Source organism: Chiloscyllium plagiosum, unplaced genomic scaffold (assembly GCF_037043375.1).
Source record: "Chiloscyllium plagiosum isolate Xiang-an unplaced genomic scaffold, Cpla_swu_hap1 HiC_scaffold_11, whole genome shotgun sequence".
NCBI classification, from domain to species: Eukaryota; Metazoa; Chordata; class Chondrichthyes; order Orectolobiformes; family Hemiscylliidae; genus Chiloscyllium; species Chiloscyllium plagiosum.
The window spans coordinates 20,006,761-20,031,814 of NW_028270149.1; the positions used below are offsets into that span (position 1 = coordinate 20,006,761).

At 42.9% G+C, this 25,054-nt stretch overlaps 1 protein-coding gene across 5 annotated transcripts in view; it reads left to right on the top strand.

Moving 5' to 3' along the window:
- ophn1 (oligophrenin 1) overlaps window positions 1-25,054 on the top strand; it is a 211,465-nt gene that overhangs the window by 54,951 nt on the left and 131,460 nt on the right. For all 5 annotated transcript variants that reach the window (XM_043705052.2, XM_087991885.1, XM_043705050.2 and 2 more), the window contains exons 2-3: window positions 14,303-14,398; window positions 23,935-23,996. In XM_043705052.2, coding sequence (XP_043560987.2) covers window positions 14,303-14,398; window positions 23,935-23,996 — 158 coding nt within the window. The remainder of the gene's footprint in view (window positions 1-14,302; window positions 14,399-23,934; window positions 23,997-25,054) is intronic.

The following is a 25,054-nucleotide window of genomic DNA, read 5'->3' on the forward strand; positions in this document are numbered from 1 at the left end:
CTGTCTTTCCTCCCGTCCTTGTGTTCCCAAGGGTTGAGCCATGTTCTTCTATTGGGTTGGTCCTTGCTTAGAGCCACTGTTCACACTGCTGTTTTTACAGTTCCTTGGTTTATTGAAATTCTCCATCAACATGACTAGAATATTCTTGTATGTGTCAGGTATTTGCCTGCAAATTTGCTTCTCTGCCTGTTTCCAACTATTTGGTGTCTTAATATTATACACTTCCCTTGGGTATTCGTTCCTGATTTATTTCTTAATACTAACAAATAGATTCTGTCTTTGAACTCTCAAGTATATAAACCCTTCCAAGTTGCAGTGTCTTTGAATGTTGCCAACTTCCCCCTCATTTATATCCTTGTTTATCATTCCTGAATAATTGCTGATTGTAACGGTGAGCGTCTATTCCTCCTGTGTCTACACCGTTTACATTGTTACAGCTTGTTCCATGTACCTGCCGCTCTGTAACCCTCTTTACTAAACTGAGGGGCATTTTAAATCCATCTCCGTCTGCCTTTCATCCTGTTTGTCAGGTGTCTCTTATTTCTAAACTATTTTGATTCTACTGCAACAGAAACAGAAATAACTGGAGAAACTCAGCAGCCTGGCAGAATTGACATTTCAGGTGTGGTGACCCTCCTTCAGAACTGAGCACCACTTCTGTTCTGAAACATTGACTCTGCTTGCTGTCTGCTGATGCTGCCAGACCTGCTGAGTTTCTCCAGCTATTTCCGTTCTTGTTTGATTTCCAGCAACTGCAGTTCTTTGTTTTCATATTCCACTGCACTTTGCCTCTCCCAGCCCTCTACATGCAACTCCCATCTCTCCATTAATATTTCACCTGTTTAATAATTAAGATGAAATTGTCAGTAATTCAGGCATCACTGTACTTCTTATCAGTCTTTTATTTTCTAAAATCACAACCTTGTTGCCAAACACTCAGCTGTTGAAATTTGGGTTGGCAGTAATGCACAGCGATGGTGAGCTCACTGTATGATTAAGCATCTAATTTGTTTTGTTATTAGCATTCATGTCTCCTACATAATTCAAACTATCATATCTGCTGGAGCTACCAATGTCCCATCTGCTCTTCTGCGTGAATGTATAAGATCTGATGACACTCCAAAGGTAAACTAAAGAATTCCTTTGGTGTCTCTGACATTAGATTGCTGTTTCCACTGAGAGACTTTAATTGGCGGAAAAGGGACCTGTTCACGTTGTGAAAGTCTTTCTTTTTTTTGAATGCTATTTAATGAAAGCAGTGCTGAAGGATGTCATGTGAATTTTTAAAGCAGAAAAATTCTGTATAGGTGAAATAAGCTGAATACTGGAATCTCTGAGCAATTTGTTAATGGTTCCTCTTTCTCATTGCAAGGTGCTCAGATGGCCCTCTTGCTGCTGCTTGGCCTTTCTGGTCATCTTGAAGACTTTGCCTCACCCTACAGTGAGAAAATGTCTAATGGTAATGTAGTATGATGCTGGAGCCTCATGTAGGAGGGTCCCAAACCCATTCAGAATCCTGAAACTCTGCCTTCAGCATCCCTGTGGCTTTTTGAAAGCGATCCTTTTGGACTCCTAGTCTGGACAGTAGCTCTAATGCACACATGTTGGTGTGCGATGAGCAGAGTCTGTGTGTGAATATCTTGTACCTCCTAGGAGGGATGCTTGAGTCTTGCAGGGCAAATAGTATTCAAACACCTGAATGCAATTTATTCATAGTTTAATAATCCAAGTGGAAGTAAGCTAATATCAAAGAATGTAGATTAACTGGTTTACAGTAGGGAGGGCACGGTGCTTACTTTTTCAAATCTACTTTCTAATGCTAACGTGTGCAGATGTTTTCTCGTTGCTAAGACAAACCTTTTGAAATTTAAACCAGTTGAACTGTAAAGCTCTACCCCTTACAGAAATGTTATTTCAAACAAATGGTCTATAAGCCACAACAGCACAGCTCCCTGCCTGTGCAAAGTTCTGCTGGTGTTTCTGGCTCTCTGCAACACCCAGGCGTTCCCATGCTGAAATGCCACTGTGATCTTTGCATCATCACAGTCGCCTGCCTGTGATATATTTGAGGGTTTTGTCTTACTGTAACAATTGTCTCCTGAGCCCCAAGAGTTAAAGTGGGAGCATTGCATAAAGGTCAAGATGCTGACCTGATTTTAATTTCTATGTATTTGTTGTAAACTACAGTCCACTTCCTCTCTCCCATTGCCCCAGCCTATTCTGCTTTTGAGGGTAAGCGGTTGGAATCAGTATATTGATTTCAGCAGCAGTTATTCCTTCCAGATAGTTGGAGTGAGTTGAGTTTGCTGTTTTCTGTAGGATGCTGCAAATAGCTCCAAAGCAATAACAAAAGGAGTGCAATTAAGTGATCCAGTTTTATTCCTGTTTATGTTCTTATATAAAAAAAACATCCTTTTTGATGTCAGCTGAAGATTTCATATGCTCACAGGGGGATGTGGGGGAATGGCTCCTGGTGACTTATCAAAGGGTTTCTGTTCTGTGTTCCAGAATTTGTCAGGAAGGTAATGATTTCTGGGTGGAATGTGACAGGAAGCCTTCTGTATCATGTGGACGCTCTAGCATTACATGAATTCCTAAGGTCCCCTTCAGTTGAGTCATAACTTACATTTGTATTTGGAGGCAAGGTCATTATCAAAACTGTCTAAACATTGAGGAACTGCAAATTGAAAGGCCATCTGTCACTCATTATAATTAACTAATCCTTCAGCTTCACTGAGGTTTAGTTCTGCTTGTACTTCACTCAGATACTAAAGATTAGATTAGATTCCCTACAGTGTGGCAACAGGCCCTTCGGCCCAACAAGTCCACACCGACCCTCCGAAGAGTAAACAACCCAGTCCCATTTCCCTCTGACTACTGAGCACCTAACACTATTGGCAATTTAGCATGGCCAATTCACCTGATCTGCATAACTTTGGACTGTGGGAGGAAACTCACGCAGACACTGGGAGAATGTGCAAACTCCACAGACAGTCACCCGAGGCTGGAATCGAACCTGGGACCCTGGTGCTGTGAGGCAGCAGTGCTAGCCACTGAGCCACTGTGCCACCACAGAATCACAGATGTGATACCGTGCAGAAAGAGGGCATTGTGCTAACACCAGCTCATTAACTGAACATTAAAGGTGGTAGAATTTGTAGAGTTGCATGGGCTTATCCCATTTTGTTTTCTTTTGTCCTAAAGTGTAATCTCTCTCCCAAGTTTTCTCTCACTATCTGATATGTTATGCTGGATGTGTGCTGGACTTTGTACAGAAATTGGATTATTGGCCCTTTTATGAGAGGTCATAAGTTTGGGATGAGGGATAGCAGACTTAAAACCGAGATGACAAGTTTGCTTCTCCCAAAGGGTTGGAACTCATTACCCTAGAGTGCGGTGAATGTTGGGATGTTGAGTAAATTTAAGAAGGAGATAGACAGATTTTTAGAGTTGAGGGACAGCAGGCAGAAAATTGGAGTTGAGGCTAAAATGAGACCAGTCATGACCATATCAAATGGCTGAGGTTGAATGCCTACTCTTCCTAGTTCTTATGTTCCTATGACTTGTGTTACTGCCAGGGCCAGCTAGGTTCTTAGTAAGAGGGAGAATTACTTGGGGATTCATTGCTCAACTCCTCACGTACTTTTTAATACTGATTCGTGGTGTAGGCTTATGGACATTAACTTTAAAAGGATATATCTGAGGAAAATATCCCGCAAAAAATGTCAATATTTACTTCAGACTTTATAACCATTATAGTCTAAAGTGCACATTATTCAGCCTCCTTTCCAGTTAGTCTAGTGAATTGTTGTAGTCAATATGCAGTGTTGGAATGTGGGCTCATGTCTCTGTTTCACTTTGTTCTGTGATACATTGGGGTTCTCATCTGTTTCATCAAGGGATAGGGTTGTGGGAAAGTAAGCATGTTGGCCATCTCCACTGTGGACCTTGCACACCATCTAGGAATAGTTTCTGCATTTGTTTCCTTGGTTACTGGTAGTGTATGGCCTTGAAAAATGTAAACAAGGGAGAAAAAACAAAAATAAAGCATTTGTAAACTGTTGATGTATTTGACACTAGCTACAGGCAAAGTGTGTTGGGTGGTGCCCATTTTGGTAGATCAGTTTCACCCTTTAATAAGATCAATTCCCAGTGGTGTAACCAGGGTGGAAACCTTTTGTGTGAGCCTGTATTTATCAAATGGTGTCTGTTGAACCGTGGATGACAGGAGAAATTGTACAACTAGCCAAGAGGAAAAGGGAAACGTACATTAGGTCTAGGCAGCTAAGAACAGAACGGGCCATGAAGGAATATCAGAAGAGTAGGACAAGTTTTAAACATGGAATCAAGCGGGCTAAAAGGGGTCATGAAATAGCTTTAGCTAGCAGAATTAAGGAAAATCCCAAAGCATTTTATTCTTGTATAAGAACTAAGCGGGTAACTAGAGAAAGGATTGGTCCAGTAAAAGATAATGAAGGAAAGCTATGTGCCGAACCTGAGAGATTGGGTGAGATTCTGAATGATTACTTTGTATCAGTGTTCACTGAGGAGAGGAACATGATGAATCGTGAGATTATAGATAGAAGTTTGATTAATCTGGATCACATTGGCATAAGTAGGGAAGATGTGTTGGGTATTCTAGAGGCTGTTAAGGTGGACAAATCCTCAGGATCAGATGGGATCTATCCCAGGTTGCTGAGGGAGGTGAGAGAGGAAATAGCTGGGACCCTGACAGTTATCTTTAGATTAGATTAGATTACTTAGTGTGGAAACAGGCCCTTCGGCCCAACAAGTCCACACCGACCCGCTGAAGCGTAACCCACCCATACCCCTACATTTACCCCTTACCTAACACTATGGGCAATTTAGCATGGCCAATTCACCTGACCTGCACATCTTTGGACTGTGGGAGGAAACCGGAGCACCCGGAGGAAACCCACGCAGACACGGGGAGAACGTGCAAACTCCACACAGTCAGTCGCCTGAGGCGGGAATTGAACCCGGGTCTCTGGCGCTGCGAGACAGCAGTGCTAACCACTGTACCACTGTGCCGTCCTTTGTGGCATCCTTAAATACAGGTGAGGCGCCGGAGGACTGGAAGATTGCTCATGTTGTCCCCATTACAGGAAGGGTAGTAGGGATATTCCAGGTAACTACAGACCAGTGAGCCTGATGTCGGTGGTGGGGAAGTTGCTGGAGAGGGTACTGAGAGATAGGATATATTTATATTTGGAAAAGAATGAGCTTATCGGTGATGGACAACATGGTTATGTGCTGGGGAGATCATGCCTTACCAATTTGATAAAGTTCTTCAAGGAAGTGATCAAGTTGTTAGATGAAGGAAGGGCTGCAGATGTCATATACATGGACTTTAGTAAGGCGTTTAAGGTTCCCCATGGTAGACTAATGAAGAAAGTGAAGTCGCATGGTGTGCAGGGTGTTCCAGCTAGGTGGGTAAAGAACTGGTTGAGCAACAGGAGACAGAGAGTAGTAGTGGAAGGGTGTTTCTCGAAATGGAGGAAGGTGACCAGTGGTGTTCCACAGGGATCAGTGCTGGGGTCACTGTTGTTTGTAATATACAAAAATGATCTGGAAGAGGACACTGTTGGTATGATCAACAAGTTTGCAGATGACACAAAGATTGGTGGGGTGGCAGAAAGCATAAGGGACTGTCAGAGAATACAGGAGGATATAGATAGACTGGAGAGTTGGGCGGAAATGTGGCAGATGGCTTTCAATTCAGGCAAATGTGAGGTGCTGCATTTTGGCAAGTCTAATTCTAGAGCAAACTATACTGTAAATGGAAGAGCCTTGGGAAACGTTGATGAGCAGAGAGATCTGGGAGTGCAGGTCTGTTGTACCCTGAAGGTTGCTGCATAGGTGGATAGAGTGGTTCAGAAGGCATATAGTATGCTTGCCTTCATTGGACGGGGTATTGAGTTAAGAGCTGGCAAGTGCTGTTAAAATTGTACAAGACATTGGTTCAGCTGCATTTAGAATACTGTGTACATTTCTGGTCACCACATTACCAAAAGGATGTGGACGCTTTGGAGAGGGTGCAGAGAAGGTTTAAGAGGATGTTGCCTAATATGGAAGGTGCTGAACTATGAAGAGAGGTTGAGTAGGTTAGGTTTATTTTCGCTAGAAAAAAGGAGATTGAGGGGGGACCTGATTGAGGTTTACAAAATCATGAAGAGTATAGAGAAGGTAGATAGAGACCAGCTTTCTCCCAGGGTGAAGGATTCAATAACGAGAGGTCACGCTTTCAAAGTGAGAGGTGGAATGTTTAAGGGGGATACTTTTTTTTATTTCAAAAATATACTTTATTCATAAAATACTTTGATCTGTACAACTGGACATGCCATACATATGTAAACATTCCATTTCCTTGCATATCGAAACAGAGTAATCATTCCTATTTACAGGTCTGTACGATTACGTTTTTAGCTGAGGCGTCAGCAGAGCCCAAATGACTGGATGGGCCCCCTGTTCTTCTTTAGGCAGGCAGATGTTACACAGTGTTCTTTCCCCACCGCGCCTTGGCGGCAGCTGCCCCAAGCTTCAGCATGTCCCTCAACACGTAGTCCTGGACCTTGGAATGTGCCAGTCTGCAACACTCAGTCGGGGTCAGCTCCTTCAGCTGGAAGATCAACAGTTTCGGACCGCCCAGAGAGCGTCCTTCACCGAGTTGATGATCCTCCAGGCGCAGTTGATGTTCGTCTCGATGTGCGTCCCGGGGAACAGGCCGTAGAGCACGGAGTCCCGCGTCATGGCGCTACTCTGGACGAACCTCGCCAAACACCACTGCATTCCTCTCCAGACTTCTTCTGCGTAGGCACATTCCAGAAGGAGGTGTGTGACAGTCTCGTCGCCCCCTCAGCCGCTTCGAGGGCAGCGTGCGGTGCGGCAGAGAGTCCAGGCATGCATAAAGGATCTCACAAGCAGAGCCCTTCTCACCACCAGCCAAGCCATGTCTTGGTGCTTGTTGGAAAGTTCTGGCGATGAGGCATTCTGCCAAATGGCTTTGACAGTCTGCTAAGGGAACCGCTTGATAGGATCCGCCCTCTCCTTTCCCGAAGGGTCTCAAGGACACTACGTGCTGACCACTTCCTGATAGACTTGTGGTCAAAGGTGTTTTTCTTCATAAACCTCTCCACGAAGGACAGGTGATACGGAGCGGTCCAACTACTCGGAGCGTTCCGCGGCAGCGAGGCCAGGCCCATCCTTCGCAACTCCGGGGACAGGTAGAACCTCAGTACGTAGTGACACTTGGTGTTTGCGTACCAGGGATCCACGCACAGCTTGATGCAGCCACACACAAAGGTGGCCATCAGGGTGAGGGTGGTATTGGGTGTATTTTTTCCACCGTTGCCCAGATCTTTGTACAGCGAGTCCCTTCGGACCTGGTCCATTTTTGACCTCCATATAAACTGGAAGATGGCCCGGGTGACTGCAGCGGCACAGGTTCTGGGAATAAGCCAGACCTGTGCCACGTATAATAGCAATGACAGTGCCTCACACCTGATGACCAGGTTTTTTCCTGTGATGGAGACCGACAGTAGCTTCCATTTGCCCAGTTTCTGCCTCACTTTGCTGATACGCTCCTCCCAAGACTTGACGCACGCCCCAGCCCCCCCGAACCAAATACCCAGCACCTTCAGGTGGTCGGTCCTGATGGTGAAGGGGATCGAGGATTGGTCGGCCCAGTTCCCAAAGAGCATGGCCTCGCTCTTGCCTCGGTTTACCTTGGCCCCCGAGGCCCGTTCGAACTGATCACATATGCACATGAGTCTGTGCATGGACAGCAGATCCGAGCAGAAAACTGTGACGTCATCCATGTACAGGGAGGCCTTAACCTGCAGGCCCCTGCTGCCAGGAATAGTCACCCCTCTCCGGCTCGCACCCTTCCTGATGAACTCGGCTAATAGCTCTATGCAGCACACAAACAAGGCAGGAGAGAGAGGGCAGCCCTGCCTGACTCCAGATCTGACTGGGAAGCTATCTGATTCCCACCCATTGATTGAGACTGCACTGACAATGTTGGTGTAGAGCAGTCTGATCCAATTGCAGATTCCCTCCCTAAAGCCCATTTTGGAGAGAACATCTCTCATATACCTGTGTGATATCCTGTCAAAGGCTTTCTCCTGGTCCAGGCTGATCAAGCAGGTGTCCAACCCTCTCTCCTACACGTAGGCGATCGTATCCCTGAGGAGTGCGAGACTCTCAGCGATCTTCCTGCCCGGTACAGCACAGGTTTGGTCAGGGTGAGTCACCGACCCCAGAGCAGACCTGACCCGGTTGGCGATTACCTTTGACAGAATTTTGTAATCTGCATTCAACAGTGAGATTGGTCTCCAATTTCTGAGTTCCCCCCTCTCCCCCTTCCGCTTGTAGATGAGGGTGATGATGCCTTTCCTCATGGATTCACTCACGGTACCTGCCCGAAGCATACTGACATACACCTCCAGCAGGTCCTGGCCAATCAAGTCCCACAGAGCGGAATAGAGCTCGACCGGTAAGCCGTCACTTCCAGGAGTTTTATTCTTTACGAAGGACTCTAGGGCCTTGGTCAGCTCGTCCAGAGATAGCGGCTGCTCCAGCCTCTCCCGTGTTCTGTCGTCTAAGACCTCCGTGATAGAGGACAGGAACGACTGGGAGGCCGTGCTGTCGGTCGACTTCGCGTCATACAGACTGGCATAGAAGGATTTACTGATCCTCATGACGTCAGCCTGAGATGACGTTATCGAGCCATCTTCTTCCTTCAGGCTGCTGAGCACGGAGCTCTCTTTGTGCACCTTCTGGAAGAAGAAACGTGAGCACGTCTCGTCCTGCTCCACCGAGCGGACCCTGGACTGGAAGATTATCTTGGAGACCTCCGAGGCAAAGAGCGAGGCTTGCTGGCCCTTCACCTCCTTGAGGTCCTCCGTGACATCCACCCCCATCGTCTGCAGCAGGAGCAGGTTCTGCATACTTTCCTGGAGCTGGGACAGTTTTCCCCGCCTCTCTCTCGCCTCCTGAACACCTTTGAGGATGAAGAACCTCTTGATGTTCCCTTTTACTGTTTCCCACCAGTCTGCTGGAGACTCAAAGAGGGGCTTCATGGTTCTCCAACCTGCGTAGTCCCTCTTGAGCTCCTCAATGTTTCTCGGGGTCAACAGCTTTGTGTTCAGCTTCCACGTTCCCTTACCAGCCCGCTGCTCATCCTGTAGGTGACAGTCGGCCAGCAGGAGGCAGTGGTCAGAGAAGAACACTGGCTTGACGTCGGTGGATCTGACCGAGAGCGTTCGGGACACAAACAGGTAATCTATCCTTGAGCGGATAGACCCGTCTGCCCGTGACCAGGTGTATCTACGCTGCGCTCCGTCTGCAGGGGCGCTGAAGATGTCGTGCAGCTTGGCATCTTTTACCGTGTCCATCAGGGCTCTGGACGTAGCGTCCAGTTTACTGCCCCCCCAACCGGATCGTCCATCTGCATCAATGATACAGTTGAAGTCTCCGGCCAGAATGACCGGCCTGGACGTAGCCAGCAACAGTGGAAGCTGCTGCAGGACGGCCAACCGATCACTCTTACCCACTGGGGCGTACACATTAATCAGTCTCAGGGGAGCATTCCTGTACATGACGTTGGCGACGAGGAGGCGCCCGCCCACCCCCTCCTTAACCCTCGGAGATGGTGAAGTTGCCTCCTCTCAACAGGATACCCAGGCTGGAGGCGCGGCTATCGTTGCCCCCCCCGACCAAACTGACGGCCCATGGGCCCACAAGCTCGACCATCTCCTGTAGCTGCTGAGGTGCGGTATCCCACACTCCTGCAGAAACAGGACGTTGGCTTTAACCTTGGCCAGGAAGGCCATCGTAGGAACACATCGCGTAGCCGATTTGATGCTACGCGCATTGATACTGGCAATTTTTTACCCCATTTTAACAGTTTACGAGGTTAACAGTGTCTATTTGCTGCTGGTCTTGCCCCTCTGGGGTAGCTGTGTGCATCCCCGTGATGACAGCAAACTGCTGGACCCTCCCAGGGCTGAGGTAGCTGTTTAAGGGGGATACACGTGGCAAATACTTCACACAGCGGGTGGTGGGCGTTTGGAACGCGTAGCCAGCAGAGGTGGTAGAGGCAGGCATGGTAGATTCATTTTAAGATGTGTCTGGATGGATGCATAAGTAGGTGGGGAGCAGAGGGATACAGATGCTTAGGAATTGACCGACAGTTTTAGACAGTACATTTGGATCAGCTCAGGCTTGGAGGGCCGAAGGGCCTGTTCCTGGGCTGTAAGTTTTCTTTGTTCCAATTTAATTTCCATGACAGCTAGAGATTGGTTTCGAGAGGTCTCAGTATTGGAACACAGGAATGGAGGAATATGATGACAAGGTGGCATTGATCAGTGAAATGGGATTGACTTAATGGGCATAATAGCCTTTAGCTCTTGACAAAAAAAACCCTAAGAATTTTTATATTTGCATAGCGCCGATTATGTTCAGGTTCAAAGTTTGAAAAATAATTTGCAAAAGTGTACATTTTAGAATCCAGGTGTGCAGTAGATGAGACCGCACTGGTTTTGGTCAGTGATGTTATGATTGAATGGCTAAGATCATTCACCTCTTTTCTACCATCATCCCCCCTCTTGCTCACTTCACCTCATGTATTCTTGTCAGGACCGGGTGATGCATTGAGATTGCTTTGCCCTTTGCTTTTTAGCTTCCTCCTATGGGAGGTGTCAGTTGGTTTAACCATCTGTGCAACAATTGACACCAATTTATGGTCACACAAGGGTCTCCTTTCACTGCGGCTAGAATTTTAATAAGGTTTGGGGTGCTTCCCCATGCCAAATACCTTTTTATTATCTATCTTCAGTGACATTAATCAGTGGGGACTTGTTGCACTCTGAGCAGTAGCACATAAGCACCAGGTCAGACTTTGGCTACAGATGGGTTGAAAATCCAATTTACCACCTGATGGCCGTACAATCAGCTCAGGGCTTCCTGGCCTTTAGGATGTGTGCTCACCACCAACTTATCAGTTGGAGTTGGGTGACTCTATGTAAAGTTTCAAGCAATTTTCCTTCCTCCCTCACCCCTCTCTTCTCCTGATGGTGAATAAATGGCTTCTGTAATCACTTGCACAGCTTTTCAATTCCAATGGCAATTTTGCCAGTGATTTATTTTTGAGGTGGAGGTGAATTGACTGTTGAGTGGGCCTAATGTGACATCCATTTGTGCAGAGTGACTTTATAAGCAGTAATGAGTTAAATGATGAGTGAATATATATTTGCTGGTTGTGTTAGAGTGAATAATATTGGATTGGAGCCAGGGAACTCCCCATTCTTCAAATAGCACCATGGTAGCTTAATGTCAACAAAAGCTAGTTGAACAGGCTGAATGGGCTTTGGTTTAGTGTCATCTAAAGCATGACACCTTTAGTGGAGTAACCTTATCTCAATATTGACTTTCTTGTATAATGTTCTAGTTGTGCCAAAGAATTTTTTTTTACATTTACTGCTCCACCATCCATCATCTCAACAAATTATCAAGCTGGCGAATGGCCAATGTTCACACACAACTAAACATTTGGCAAGTATCACCTCTTTAAAATTACTTCGCAGTCTGTTGATATAGTAGAGGCAAGGGATAACCAATCAATTTTAAGATGGCATTTGGATAGCTGCTAATTGTCTAACTTCAACCAACCATCTGGTCACTACGTTTGCTGACAATACACAGATTGGTAGGAAAGTGAGTTGTGAAGAGGACACAAGGAGGCTACAAAAGGGAATGAGCAGGTTCAGTGGGTGAGCAAAGATCTGGCAAAAGATTGTGATGTGGGAAATTGTATGATTGATTGTCTATTTGGGCAAGAATAAGAAGCCTATTATTTAATGGTGAAAGATTTGGAGGGTTCTGAGATGCAAAAGGATCTGAGTACTTTCCTGCATGTGAGGTAAAAGGGTTAGTATGGAAGTACAGTAAGGATGATTTATTTATTGTCACATGCATTTTACAGTGAATAATACTGTGAAAGTCTTCAATAGTTGCCACAATCTGGTGCAATTTTGAATAGTTTAAGAATAAAAGGGATAATTGTAAAGGAGTTCTGAGCCAGTTCACCAACAACCCCTGCACGGCCACCACTCCTCTGCCTGTGCCTTACCCACTCTTGAGGCATCACCTCATTGTGGCTGGGCCGTCAGGAAAGCAACTAGGAAAGCTAATAGAATGCTTACATTAATTGCAAATATTGAATTGCAATGAATTGAATACAAAAGTATGAAGGTTATCCTTCAGTTATTAACTATAATAACTTGATTAGGTTAAAGGCATTGCTGAAACCAAATTTGGAGTATTATGTATAATTTTGGTCTCCTTTATTTAAATGTATATACATTGGAAAAGTTCAGAAGGTTTACTGGACCGGAGCTGGAATGTGTGGGTTGCCTTATGAGAAAACGGCTAGGTTTGTATCTGTTGGAGTTTGGAAGAGTAATCAGTGACTTAACTGAATCATGAACTCCTGAGGGCTCTTGACAGAATGATGTGGAGAGGATGTTACCTCTCATGGGACAGCCACGGCTTAAAGTTCATGGCTCAGATGAGAATTTATTTTCTTGAAGGATTGTGATGCTTTGGAATTTTCTTCAAAAGGCGATATAAGTAACTCTTTGAATATTTTTAAAGAAGCTGTAGATAGATTCTTGAAAGCAAAGGTGAAAAGTTATCAGAGCAAGTTGGGAGTGTTATGAAGATGTGGATCTACCTTTTAAGAGAGTTAAAAGCCGCAGAACTACTGAACACAGCACTAAGTGTTCTCAAAAAGTAACAATGTAAGATTGGGTTGAACAATTGATTAGTTCATTGCTTGGACACACAAACAAATTTGAATTCAGCCAATCAGTTTAAATTATACCTGAAACGTAACAAATTCTAATCAAATTTGAATTGAGTATATTGACAATCTTAAAAGCCAATGACACAAGCCAATGCTCTGGAGTATAAGACCAGGGGATAAAATTGAACAGTTGACAGGAGAACTGCCAAACCGAGCATGTAGACTGCTTGAAAAAAGTATCTCTTAAAAGTACCTTTTCGATCATTAACGCAGAAATTCCTAACAAGGAGAAAAGAAGACACTGGAAGATCCAAAGACAAGAACCTACAGCTGCCTGGTTTTGAGATAAGAAGTGTTGTTTTGTAAATTTTAATTGGGGGTTTTATCAGGCTAGTTGTATAGAAGGGAACGTAACAGATATGTTAGAGGAATAAATTATAAATAGTGGTTAGTTATTGTCTGTTACACTTTAAGAAATTTGTTAATTTTTGCTTTAAATAGTTCTTGGCCACTCGATGTTTACAGATTACTGCACGGGATACATCTTTTCTGTGTTTCTGGTTTTAAATTAAGCAGGAGGGTTTACCCTGTGTCGTAACAGGAGTGTGCACTAATTAGTTCAGCTGTGATTTTAATGGTGGAGCAGGTTGGAAGGGCTGAAGGGCCTATTGCTCCTAATCCATATGTTTATGAAGTTGGAAGAATCACTGAGGTTTTATGGAGAAGAAGGAGACCATTTGGCCCATCATGTCTGTGCCTGGTCTTTGAGGAAAGATGTTTTTCCAACTTGCTTTAACCCCAGTGCTGGATTTAGTTGAGAGGGAATTGGAGAAGTTTTTCTTGTTACCCATCCAGTTTTCATTCACTTGGTCTTTCTGCCGTTCCAAGCAGCTACTGAAATATACTTTGCTTTGTTTATACCCAGTCCAGCTTCACTGGTTTCCAAAATAGATAGTTGCAGGCAACCTTTCATGTCCAATCATGTCGCTATTATACAAGTGTAAGTTCAAGCAAAATAAGAGTTTCTGGAAGAGTATCTGTGGAATAGGATTTGTACCAGTGTAACATTTCCAGTTATGACACCAGTGCCCCTGTGTTTCCGTCAGCTGGAATGGTTTGGTGATATGCAGCCGTTACCAGCTCAGTCATAGAATTATAGAATGATAACACCATAAAAGGAGGCCACTCAGCCTGTTGTATCCTTGCTGTCTCTCGAGCTATATTCTACACTGTAGCCCTCTATGCTCCTTTTGCTTATATTATTCCACATATGCTGAAGTGACTTAACTTTTTCCCAATTATTGTTTCTAAATTATTTTCATTTCTATGGTTAAATTGACTGTAATTGCTGGACTTCGAAATTAGAGATTTCTTGAACCCTTGTCTTAGTTCAGAAAGCTGCCAATGTATGATGTTGCATGATATGGTGTATTGGAGTATTTTCCAAACTATTGAAGTCCTTTTTTTCTGTTACAGATTACTCTTCAGCTGTGGTGAAGTTTTCACAGAGCCTGAATGTATTTCAGTTTGAATTCATTGGAGATACATTGACTGACGATGAAATCAACATTGGTAAGGAACTGAAATGACATACTTCTTGCAGCTGTGGAATATAATGGTGGGGAAGGTGAAAAAGTCCATTTTAAATAATGATCCAGCTGTTCAGTTATTCTTTTCTGGTCAGTAAAATGCTTTTGGCTGGAAGATTGCAGGGATGCAGCTGGACAGACACAGTTGTTGAGTCCAGTTAACATGACTGCAAGGTAGCTGCTAAAAGGGCTCATTATCTCTGGTCACTTGAATCCTCTGACTCCTTTCTTCAGCTAATATTTAGTTACTTATGTTTAGGTCAAAAGAAAATGCAATTCATTTGAAGTAGAACAGCACAGCTGGCAAAGGTGATGTCTCTTAGCCAACCAAGTAATTGTATCATTGCAGAGAATAGTTTAAGAGGATGAACTGTCTGAATTTACTTGACTGGTGGTTTCTTCTGGCAGTCATCGAATCAGAGCAATTATTTGCTTTTGTTTTAAAATCATGTTGCCAGTGAAAAAATGAGAGCGATCTTGGAGGCTTCACCTAAGTTTATTCACCAGATTTTTTTTTTCCTCAGAGAGCCCATGTATATGTTAAATTTAGAATCACAGAGTCATAGAAACAGGCCCTTTGACCCACCATGTCTATATTGACCAACAAACAGCAAATAACACTGATCCAATTTATGCACATGGCCCATAACCTGCTATGCCCTGGCATTTTAAGTACTTCTCAAGGTGTGTGCCTCCACCACCCTCACAGGTAGCACACTCCTATATATCTACCACCCTATTAAGGAAAAATAGATTCTCAGATGCTTTCTAAACAACTTGCTCCTCACCTTTAAACCTATGTCCTCCTGTCTTAGACACATCTGTGACAGGGAAGAGATTCTCGTGATCTGTTCCACCTTTCCTCATAACTGAAACTTCATCCCAGGCAACATCTTTGTGAATCTCCCCTGCACCCTGTCCAGTGCAACCACGTCCTTCCAATTAGTGGTGACCAGAATTGCACACAGTATTCCAACTGTGGCCCTAACTAATGTTTTATAAAGTTCTAACAAGACTTCCTTGTAACTATACTCTCTATGCTCAGCTAATGAAGGCAAGCATCTTGTATGTCTGCTTCACCATGTGAGTTACAAAGAATGAACTGAATTACATTGCACTTTTATTTTCAGTAATTTGCATTAGCAAATGACCTGGATGTCCCCTGTATACAACAGGTATCCTTTATCTGTATGACAAGAAACTGAAAAGATCTAAAAATCGAAGGTCTTATCAAAATTTGACCAGAATGGAACTGAGGATATGCTGAGTTTGGACCTTTGGGATGAGAGAAAAGACTTCTCTTAGCCAAGATGGACCTAAAAGTGAAGTTTTTTTTTCTAAAGACTCCCATTCAGCATGTCTATATGTCCATTTGGGCTCTTTGGAAACAAAACTTTGCTTTTAGGTCTGTTTGTTTTGGCTGTGAGATGATTTGGTTTAGAAAAAAACTGAGGGTAAAGGTAAATGTATCCAAAAACAGAAAATATCCTTCATTCAAAAAAAAAAGCTGATTCTTGATATAGGACCAACTGCGAGAAAGTACGTAAGGCATCGAACAGTGGGGGTTCCCCATATAACTCTTCCTCTCAGTAGAAAGCTAGCTGGTCATCTCAGTAACTCAAGTCATAAGAATTAGGAGGAGGAATAGGCAATTCAGCCCCTTATGTTTGCCCCAATCGTTTGATTCGATCATGACTGATCATATCTCAGCTTCAGCCCCATTTTCCTGCTCACTCTCTCCATAACCCTTCAACCCATTACTAACTAAAAATCTGTCCCAGCATCCACCACACTCTAGGGTAATGTGTTCTGATGTGTTCCAGAGATTCATGATTCCTCGAGAGGAGTAATTTCTCCTCATCTGTTTTAAATCTGCCACCCCTTATTCTAAAACTGTGATATCCCATTCTAGACTGCCCCTCATGATGAAACATCCTCTCTACATCTACTTTGTCAAACCCCTTTAACAACTTGTGTACCTCAATTAAATCTCCTCTTACTCTTCTAGATTCTAAAGAGTATAGGCTTGAAGTGCTCAATTGCTTTTCATAAAACAAGCCCTGCATCTCTGGAATTAATCAAGTGAACTTCCTCTGAACTGCCTCCAATGCAATGACATCTCTCAATAAGGGGGCCAAAAATGTCCACAATACTCTAGGTTCCATCTCATTAATGCCTTGTACAGTTGCAGCTACACTTCCCTACTTTCATACACTATTTCTTTATCAATAAATCCCAAAATTCAATTTGCCTTCCTTATGCTGTACTACAAATTAGTTTTCTGCGATTTGTGCATGAGGACACCTGAGATCGCTCTGCACTGAAGCACTCTGAACTTTCTCTATATTTAGATAATAAATTGCCTTTCTATTCCTCCAACCGAAATGGACCATTGCCTAAAATATCTCTCTCAGTATTGACTCCCTTATTGCTAATTTAAGTGTGGGTAAGGAACTGAAGCTAGGAACCTTTATTTATAGAACCAAAAATTGATGGAGCACCATGTTAAAGGTGTTTTTATTAAAAATACAGGTTACTGTTGGTTGTGATGGATTAAATTATAATGGATGTGGACAGGTTGCAAGGCATGGCCAAATGATCATTTAAGTCTGATGAATCACAGAACAGTTTTGTTAAGAACAGGTTCTTAATGATTAACATAAAATTAAACTTCTGGACTTTCAAAACAAAACCCAAGTGAATGCAGTGTTTCTTGATCATGGGAACATATGTAAACATGACTTAAATAATATGGGTTATGCCTACGTTTGGGTGCACTGTTCAAAGTTTTTTGTTTGGAAACAGAATAAGGGATAAATACCTTTTATTGTAGAAAACCAGTGTAATATATGCAGGTTTAGTCTATATGGGTTTTGGCAAATGTCATTTGAAGACTGCAGGCGTACTGCACTGTATAATATTCAAGTGCTGTAGTTATTGATGAGTAAAGTTTAAGTTTAGTGGAACAAAGCTGAAAACCAAGCTCAAGTTGGTGGCTTTAACCAACATGCCAACTGTGCAAAGAAAGAAAATGTCTATAATTTAAGAAACGTTAAAGCATATTTTACATAGCTTTGGGTTTTCAGAATAACGTTTGCTCTTTTCAGGATGTAATTTTTAAAAAAGAGATTTCCATTTGTGTTTTAAAATTAATCAACTATCCACAAATGTGAAATTTTTCCAAACACACTGTCCAAGTAGATTTTGATGGTGCATCTTATTATAGTACCATGTGGTTTGCAAACAGTTGGACGCTGAGTGAATTCCAGTATGTTGTGCAAAACCTAACTGCTCTGAAATAGCATATAATTAAAACGTGATATTGAGAAATTGGACAAAATTATGAAAAGTGGATTTCAATATAGACAAATAAAACAAGAGTCTGGCCAAATTTCACAACTGTTGGAAGTCCTAAAACACATTACTGCCACTACAGCACTTTTAAATTCTAATTGCAGTTGTCATATAGGAAGTACTGCAGCCATTTTGCGTGCAATGAGATTGCACAAACAGCAATGTGATAATGACTAGATTGAGGGAAGGAAAGAAAGTAGGAAGGCTGGCAGAATTGATTTAAGGAAAACATTACAATTCTGGAGAGAGGTGATATCCCAAGGGAGGTCAAGGACAAAATCTGTTTGACTCTAATTGGGGAACAGTAGTGTTTAAATATATTACTTGATGTATTCAATAACCAACTAGTGGGAAAGATTTTCAAGAAACTTAGTGGTGAAATAATTCTAATAATTCCAATTTAAACTGGGACAGTAATAGTACAAGGGGGCAGGGAAGGGTAAGCACTTGTGTTCAGGATGGCATTCAGTATCAGTTTGTTTCCAGTGCAATGTTAAAGGAGGGATCTTGTTTCATCCTGTTGTGGGCAATGGATTGGTTCCAGCAGATAGTGTAGGAAGGAAACGTTTGGGGGATGGTGATCATTATATTGTCAGATATAGGATGCCTATAGAAAAGGGCAAAAATAACCAGTCCTAGTTGGAACAAAGATAAGCAAAGTTGCCATAGTCCCAGAGGAGCATAGGGCTGCTCTCTCATTAGAGAGACAACTGGTAATAGTTTAACCCGAGAGTCACCATGCTTCAGATGAAGGTTCAGGTTGAGAAGGAGACTCCTCTGTGATAACTTCAATTATTGAGGGGAATGAACGTGTACTGTTGGTGTCACTCTGCATCTCAACCCAGCCATCTAACTAACTAAGCTAACCAACTCCTATGAGTAGGAATAACTAACTGGGAGAAAGCCAACTTAAATAGGCTAAGCATGGATTCCGATATATTGGAAGGCAGAACTGAACACTGGCTGCCTTTTAAAGAGGAGTTTGTTTTTATGTTTGGGTACAATCAAGGTACATACTGGAGGAAAGATGCAGTGCAAATATTCAGAAGGCCCTGGGTGGCAAAGCAGATAATAAAGGGAAATGGAAGAAGAGTCCATATGACAATTATTATTTTGCATGGTTAGCACCAGGTTAAAGATTCAGGGCTAATTGGGATAAGACAAAACCAAGAGAAAGTACAAGAAGCAATGGACAGCGAAGATAAAAGAGAATCTAAAAATACTCTTTTGGGGTATAAATCGTGAAAGCATGATTAGAGCTGGAGTGGAACTAATTATAGATCTAGGAGGGCATTTACAATCCCTCCATTGAGCTGAATTGTGCATTTGTTGTCACTAGTTTGTCTTTGCTGCTTCACAATCCTGGCACTGAACACCTGAGTACTTACACTATATGGAGCAGGCTTGAGGGGGCAAATAGTCTATAACTGTTCCTATTTTGTACATGGAATGTGGTGCTTCAGGAAGTCCTCTGCCACCTTATGTCACACCAGCTGCATAACAGTCTAATGTGGTTAGAAAACAAGAACCGAAAGAACTGTAGATTCTGTAAATCAGAGTAGGGGGTCACTCAACCCGAAATGTTAACTCTGATTTCTCTCCATGTCTGCTGCCAGACCTGCTGAGCTTTTCCAGCAATTTCTGCTTTTGTGTCAAATATGGTCAGTAATGGTCAGATCCAAAGGCTATATTAAGAGAACCCATGCTAAGTTCTTGGGTGAAATAAACTTGCAGGGCTGCGAGGTTAGAATAGAAGAACGAGGCTGACTTTATCATTCCGCAATGAGCAGTGTGGACTCAATGGGCCAACTAGCCACCTGTATTGGGATGAATCTACATCCCAATCTTCAGGAATTGCTGTCATGACTATTGATACTGGCCTATGTTTAACAAAACATATGGAATTAAGTAAAAAAATCCAAGACCTTACTATTGATATTTTAATCAAGTGAAAACACTTTGTTTGATGAGAAGGCAGTTATTGATTTTTTTTTGGTAAATATTTTTATTGAGAAAAAGATTAAAGTTTTTACAAAATCACTACATAACAGTATAATAACTACTACTCTACTCAACAAACCACTGAGGGGAGAGAGAAAAACTACACAAACTACCATTCAATAAATAATGAAAAAAACCGAACCTAAACAAAGTTGAGCCAAAGTAAATTAAATTACGTTAAGTTAGCGCATTCAGCTACCCACCACCGGGGGCACCAGTAGGCATACCCATATTTGTTCGGAATTCATCCCCCTCCCCAGGGACCCTTGGACCGCCAGACATAACCCCCATGACTACACAAAGGCCCTAACCAATATAGCCAACAAGTTTGCGACTATATAATTCAGAAAGGGCCACCACGTTCTATAAAATAGTTCAGTTTTCTGGTGCACCATACTTGAGGAAGTCCGGGGGGAAGTGCTCCATAACTAATCTACACCACCCCGAGAGTCCCGGGGAATTCTCAGACACCCAGCTCATTAGAATGTTCTTCCTCACATAGAATAAAAGAGTATTAACAGAATAAAACTTGTGGCCAGAAAATAATCAATTATGCAACGCAAAGCTTGTCCAGTGGCTCCATTCCACTTGTGTCAGCCTCTTTCTAGTTGAATTTCACTGCACTGCTCTATTTTGACAGATCCGGCCATCCATTAGATATGTAATTGTAGAAGGAATAGATTTAGCAGTGATTTTTATCAAAGCTCATGAAGGAAATTTCCAGAGGGGATGTTTCCTGCTCCTCCCTCAAATATTCAATTTAAATTCTAGAATTTTCATGTGATGAACTATGGCAGGCTATCCTCCAGTGCAAAACCTGTCTGTGATTACAGAATGCTCTAATATCCACACTGGTTCCTATTTGTTCTCTAATCAATATTATTTGTTCTTGTATTTCACTTGTATCCCTGTAATCTTCACTTGACAGTAAATCTGTTCTAGCCCTCAGTCTTGGGTGGTTCCAGTTGATTTGTGTTTTTCCTCCCTGTCTGAGTTGTTTTAAACAAAGTGGTTTTTTTTGCATAATCAGCTGAGACCTTGGGCATTCTGTCTTTTGCTTATGATATTCCTGCAAGCAATACATTTTGTAGCAGCTGGCCACTGCTGTTTCCTAACATTGAGCCCAATCATGAGATAGTGGAGCTGATTAAAACAATGTGCATCAGCACTTTGAGAAAATAGTTTTGCATCCTCCTTGAGATTGCTTTGTTTCCAAACGGGATTATGAATGAAGTTTGAACACATGTTAACCAATAGCAAGGTCACATCATAATTGTCATCTGTTGTCACCTCCTCCACCAGCTTGAAGTACCTTCAGATAGCAAGTGTGGCCATGAAACAATCAGGGTCATGCATTTTGTTAAATCTGTAATTTTGATTCTCTGCTTCGTGCGGGGATGGGATTCTGTCCTGCTGGTTGGCAGACCAGTGGGAAATGCAGGGTGCCATCTCCAGGAAGGCCTATCCGTGTTAAAACTTCCTCAGGTGACGACCTGAAGATCAAGAGGTCAGAAATTCTAAAGCACTGCTGACCATTTGGATATTTTCTGCTCACTTGCGTCACCAGGGAGGCTCTGGCTGCTGTGGGTACAAAAGCTACAGAAGACCTAGGATTAAATAGTGACCTGAGCCAGAGTAAATTATTGCAGTGGGGACGGGAAGAAAAGGTTATCAGCAGAAAGATGGAGGGGATGGCTCTCACAGGGTCATTCCCCTTCTTAACGCTTGGTCCATTGATCAGACACTGAATGGTGGGCACCCCCAGCCAACTGAGGACCAATGACAGCCCTCATGTGCACCTCCCCATTGACACAGGCTTGTCTACAGCTGAATTAATAATTGGACTCTGAAGAGTTGAATTGGAGATTGAAATCCTTGAAAGGAGGTGAGGTTGAGATGGTCTTCGGTAAGGCAGAGGAGGTGGTGGTCAGTAGAGTTGCAAGGGTAGATATGTGGATTATAAACACCTAGCCCTGGACTGTGCTGGTTCTCGAGTGTTATACTGGGTAAAGCCACTGCTCCTTGTGTGCTGAATCTCTGTGTGCACATGAAGATTTATAATAGTTTCTTGATGCTGTGTTTGGATTCTTGCACAACGAAATTGAACGATTGGCCTTTAAAAACCTGAGCTAGAATCTGGCTGAGTTTCTGGTCTTTTTTCACCTCTGCAGTAAGTGTGCCTCCTTCCTTTCTGTCATAGGAGAATATTCAGCATATTTCAAATTAGAAAGCAAGGCTGTATGTAAGAGATTGTGTGTGGTGCTAGAAAAGCACAGCTGGTCAGGCAGCATCCAAGGAGCAGGAGAACTGATGTTTCAGGCATAAACCCTTCATCAAGAAAAGGCTTGTGGGCCAAGGGGGCTGAGAGAGAAATGGGTGGGGCTGGGGGGGGGAAGGTAGCTGGGAATGCGATAGTTAGATGATGGTGATAGGTCGGAGAGGAGGATGGAGTGGATAGGTGGGAAGGAAGATGGACAGGTAGGACCGTTCAAGAGGTCATTGCCAAGTTGGAAGGTTGGGAATGGGATAAGGTCGGGGGAGGGAAACTGGTGAAATTCACGTTGATCCTGTGTGCCTGAAACATCGATTGTCCTGCTCCTCTAACGCTGCCTGACCACGCTCTTCATATCTCCAGCATCTGCAGTCCTCACTTTCTCCTGTTTGTGAGAGTTTGCCACAGAGCTCACTCAGTACTATTATCAACAATGCTGAGCAGATGTTTCTGCTGTGCAGAGACAGAAAGTGCTTTCTCCAGCCGTTCATGAGAGTTTTTGCATGTGGAAACTTTCTCCTCATACCAATTTCCCTTGTGCATGTGTCAGAGACATGACTAAATCTCTCTGCACTTTTCTGGTGTGTGTTTGTGTCCCTTTGAGCCTGAGCAAGGGTCCTTCTCCAATGGCTAAATATGATAACATATGATTTTAAAACCATGCACTGTACTATGCCCCCTATCTAAAGACATTCAATTGGTGAATACCTGATAAAGTCAGGGACCTGAACGGGGTTTTGTTTTTGAGCTTTTGTGCTTCCTCATCCTAAAATCTGCTGATGTGAAGCAGCTTTCTTCAGAAACAATCATGTCCAGCTGGTCTTTTGAAATATGAGATTCTATCCATGACTGAAAATGAGGAAATGCTATTTGCTTTCCTATCCATATTCTAAGTGGTTTTTGTTTGTTTTGGCACATTTGGAAAAGTAGCAATGTTCCTCAAAAGTTTAAAAAAAAACTGGAAGAACTGCTGATGCTGTAAATCAGAAACAAAAACCGATTGCTGGAAAATCTCAGCATGTCTGGCAGCATCTGTGGAGAGAAAACAGAGTTAACGTACTATTCTGGAATGGCTTCCGTTCTGAGGACGGGTCACTGGACTCGAAACGTTAACTCTGATTTCTCCCCACAGATGCTGTCATTTCTGCTGAGATTTTTTCCAACAAGCTCCTGTTTCTGTTCCTCGAAGGTTGAGTTGCTGAATTCCCGGTACAGTGGAGTTAGAGGAAGCAGTCCATTTTAAAAAAAAAAGTCTTCCTCTGACCCCTGCCTCCCTTGACCCTCCTTTCCACTTCCTTACCTTAACCCTGCTTCTTGCTGCCTTGCCCCCCCTCAAGAAACTGCAGAAGCATTAGGTTGTGGGAGGGAGGCAGGCAGTGAGCTAGGTGGAACTTGGAAGAGTCAGTGGAAGATCTACAAAAAAAAAGATGTTTTCTTTTTGTCTGTTCAGTCCAAGACAACATTTTTGAATGTTAACATTGCAAGACAGAAACTTACTTTGCTCTGATATTTCATTTCAATGTGATGGCTGTTTAGCATAATACGTAGGGATGAATCAGTTAGACTAGGGATAGCTGTACTGCATTTTCATTCTGATACACACAGAGGGTTGACTCTTATGGTTAATGTTTCCATCCATAAGGGTCACAATTTCAAAATTGTCAGCAAGAGAACTAGAACAACCTCTACACTCAGTTGTTGTGCTGCCTGAGGGAGTGTTGGAGGTGGATTCCATGGGAGGTTTCAAAAGAGCTGGATATTTATTTGAAGTTAGAGGGCTATGGAGATAGGGCTGGAGCTAGCTGGGCAGTTCTTTTGCGAGCTGGTATGGACACGATGGGTTGAATGGCCTCCTTCTGTTCTGTAAAGTTGTCTGGTTCTATCTCTTTCAGCTGAATCTTTCAAGGAATTTGCAGGGTTGCTGCAGGAAGTAGAAGATGAGAGGGTGATGATGGTAAGTACTTGATTTTGAGCTTTATCTGCAAAAGTGTGACATTTGGAAGGTTATTTATATTGACTGGGAAACAATCGATTTGTAGGTAGCGTATGTGCTTCAGAGATAACCACATATGTTGCAATGATTGTTTAAACTCTCAATCAGAGCATTCTTGTCTGTATATTCTGAAACTTGTTGGGTGTTGGTGCCCTTTGGCACATTGAGGTCAGTTAAATCAATTTCTGTTGCTGAGTAAGTTTTCTTTCAGTTGATTTGCAGTAATTTATAATCCTTGGTTTTCTCCACAGGCAGAGTAAACTGAAGGAAACAACTTGCCCTACTTGTGCGATTAAATAGAAGGGCGCTTAAAAAAAAATTGTGTTGCAGTAGAATGAGTCAGAATTTGGTGCAGTGTAGGGACCCTTGCAGCACCTGCTGGCTATCGGACGTCTCTACGTTCTTTCCTTTCAAAAGTCATATATCCATAAATAATACTTTTGAAAGAAACAGGAAGGAATGAATAACTTGACAGAAAACTGAGCAATAAAATCCCATCACGACATTTACTGTTCTTCACTAACTGGCAAAAATCCTAATATGTAGTTAACTCCTTTGTATTTACTGAAGTCAGAGTATCGGTGTGACACAGGGAGGGGGGAGTAATGGAAGATGAAGCAGCTGTTGAGTTGAGAGTGTGTATGGGGTTAGTTGTTGAGCTATGACTAATCATCTTCACAACCATTCTGAAGACTGGGTTAAAAATCTCAACACCACGTTTATAGTTCAACAGGTTTAATTGGAAGCACTAGCTTTCGGAGCACTGCTCCTTCATCAGGTGGTTGCAGCGTTCTGAAAGTTAGTGCTTCCAATTAAACCTGTTGGACTATAACCTGGTGTGGTGTGATTTTTAACTTTGTACACCCCAGTCCAACCTCAACATCTCCAAATGAAGACTCTGCACCCTTACTGAGCACGTGTAATTTGAAACCTTTAAATTAAAAATCTGTTTTAATTATTCCCAGACTAATTCTCTGATGACAAGTGGAATATGCTGAAACCCTTGCTTTTTTGAAATC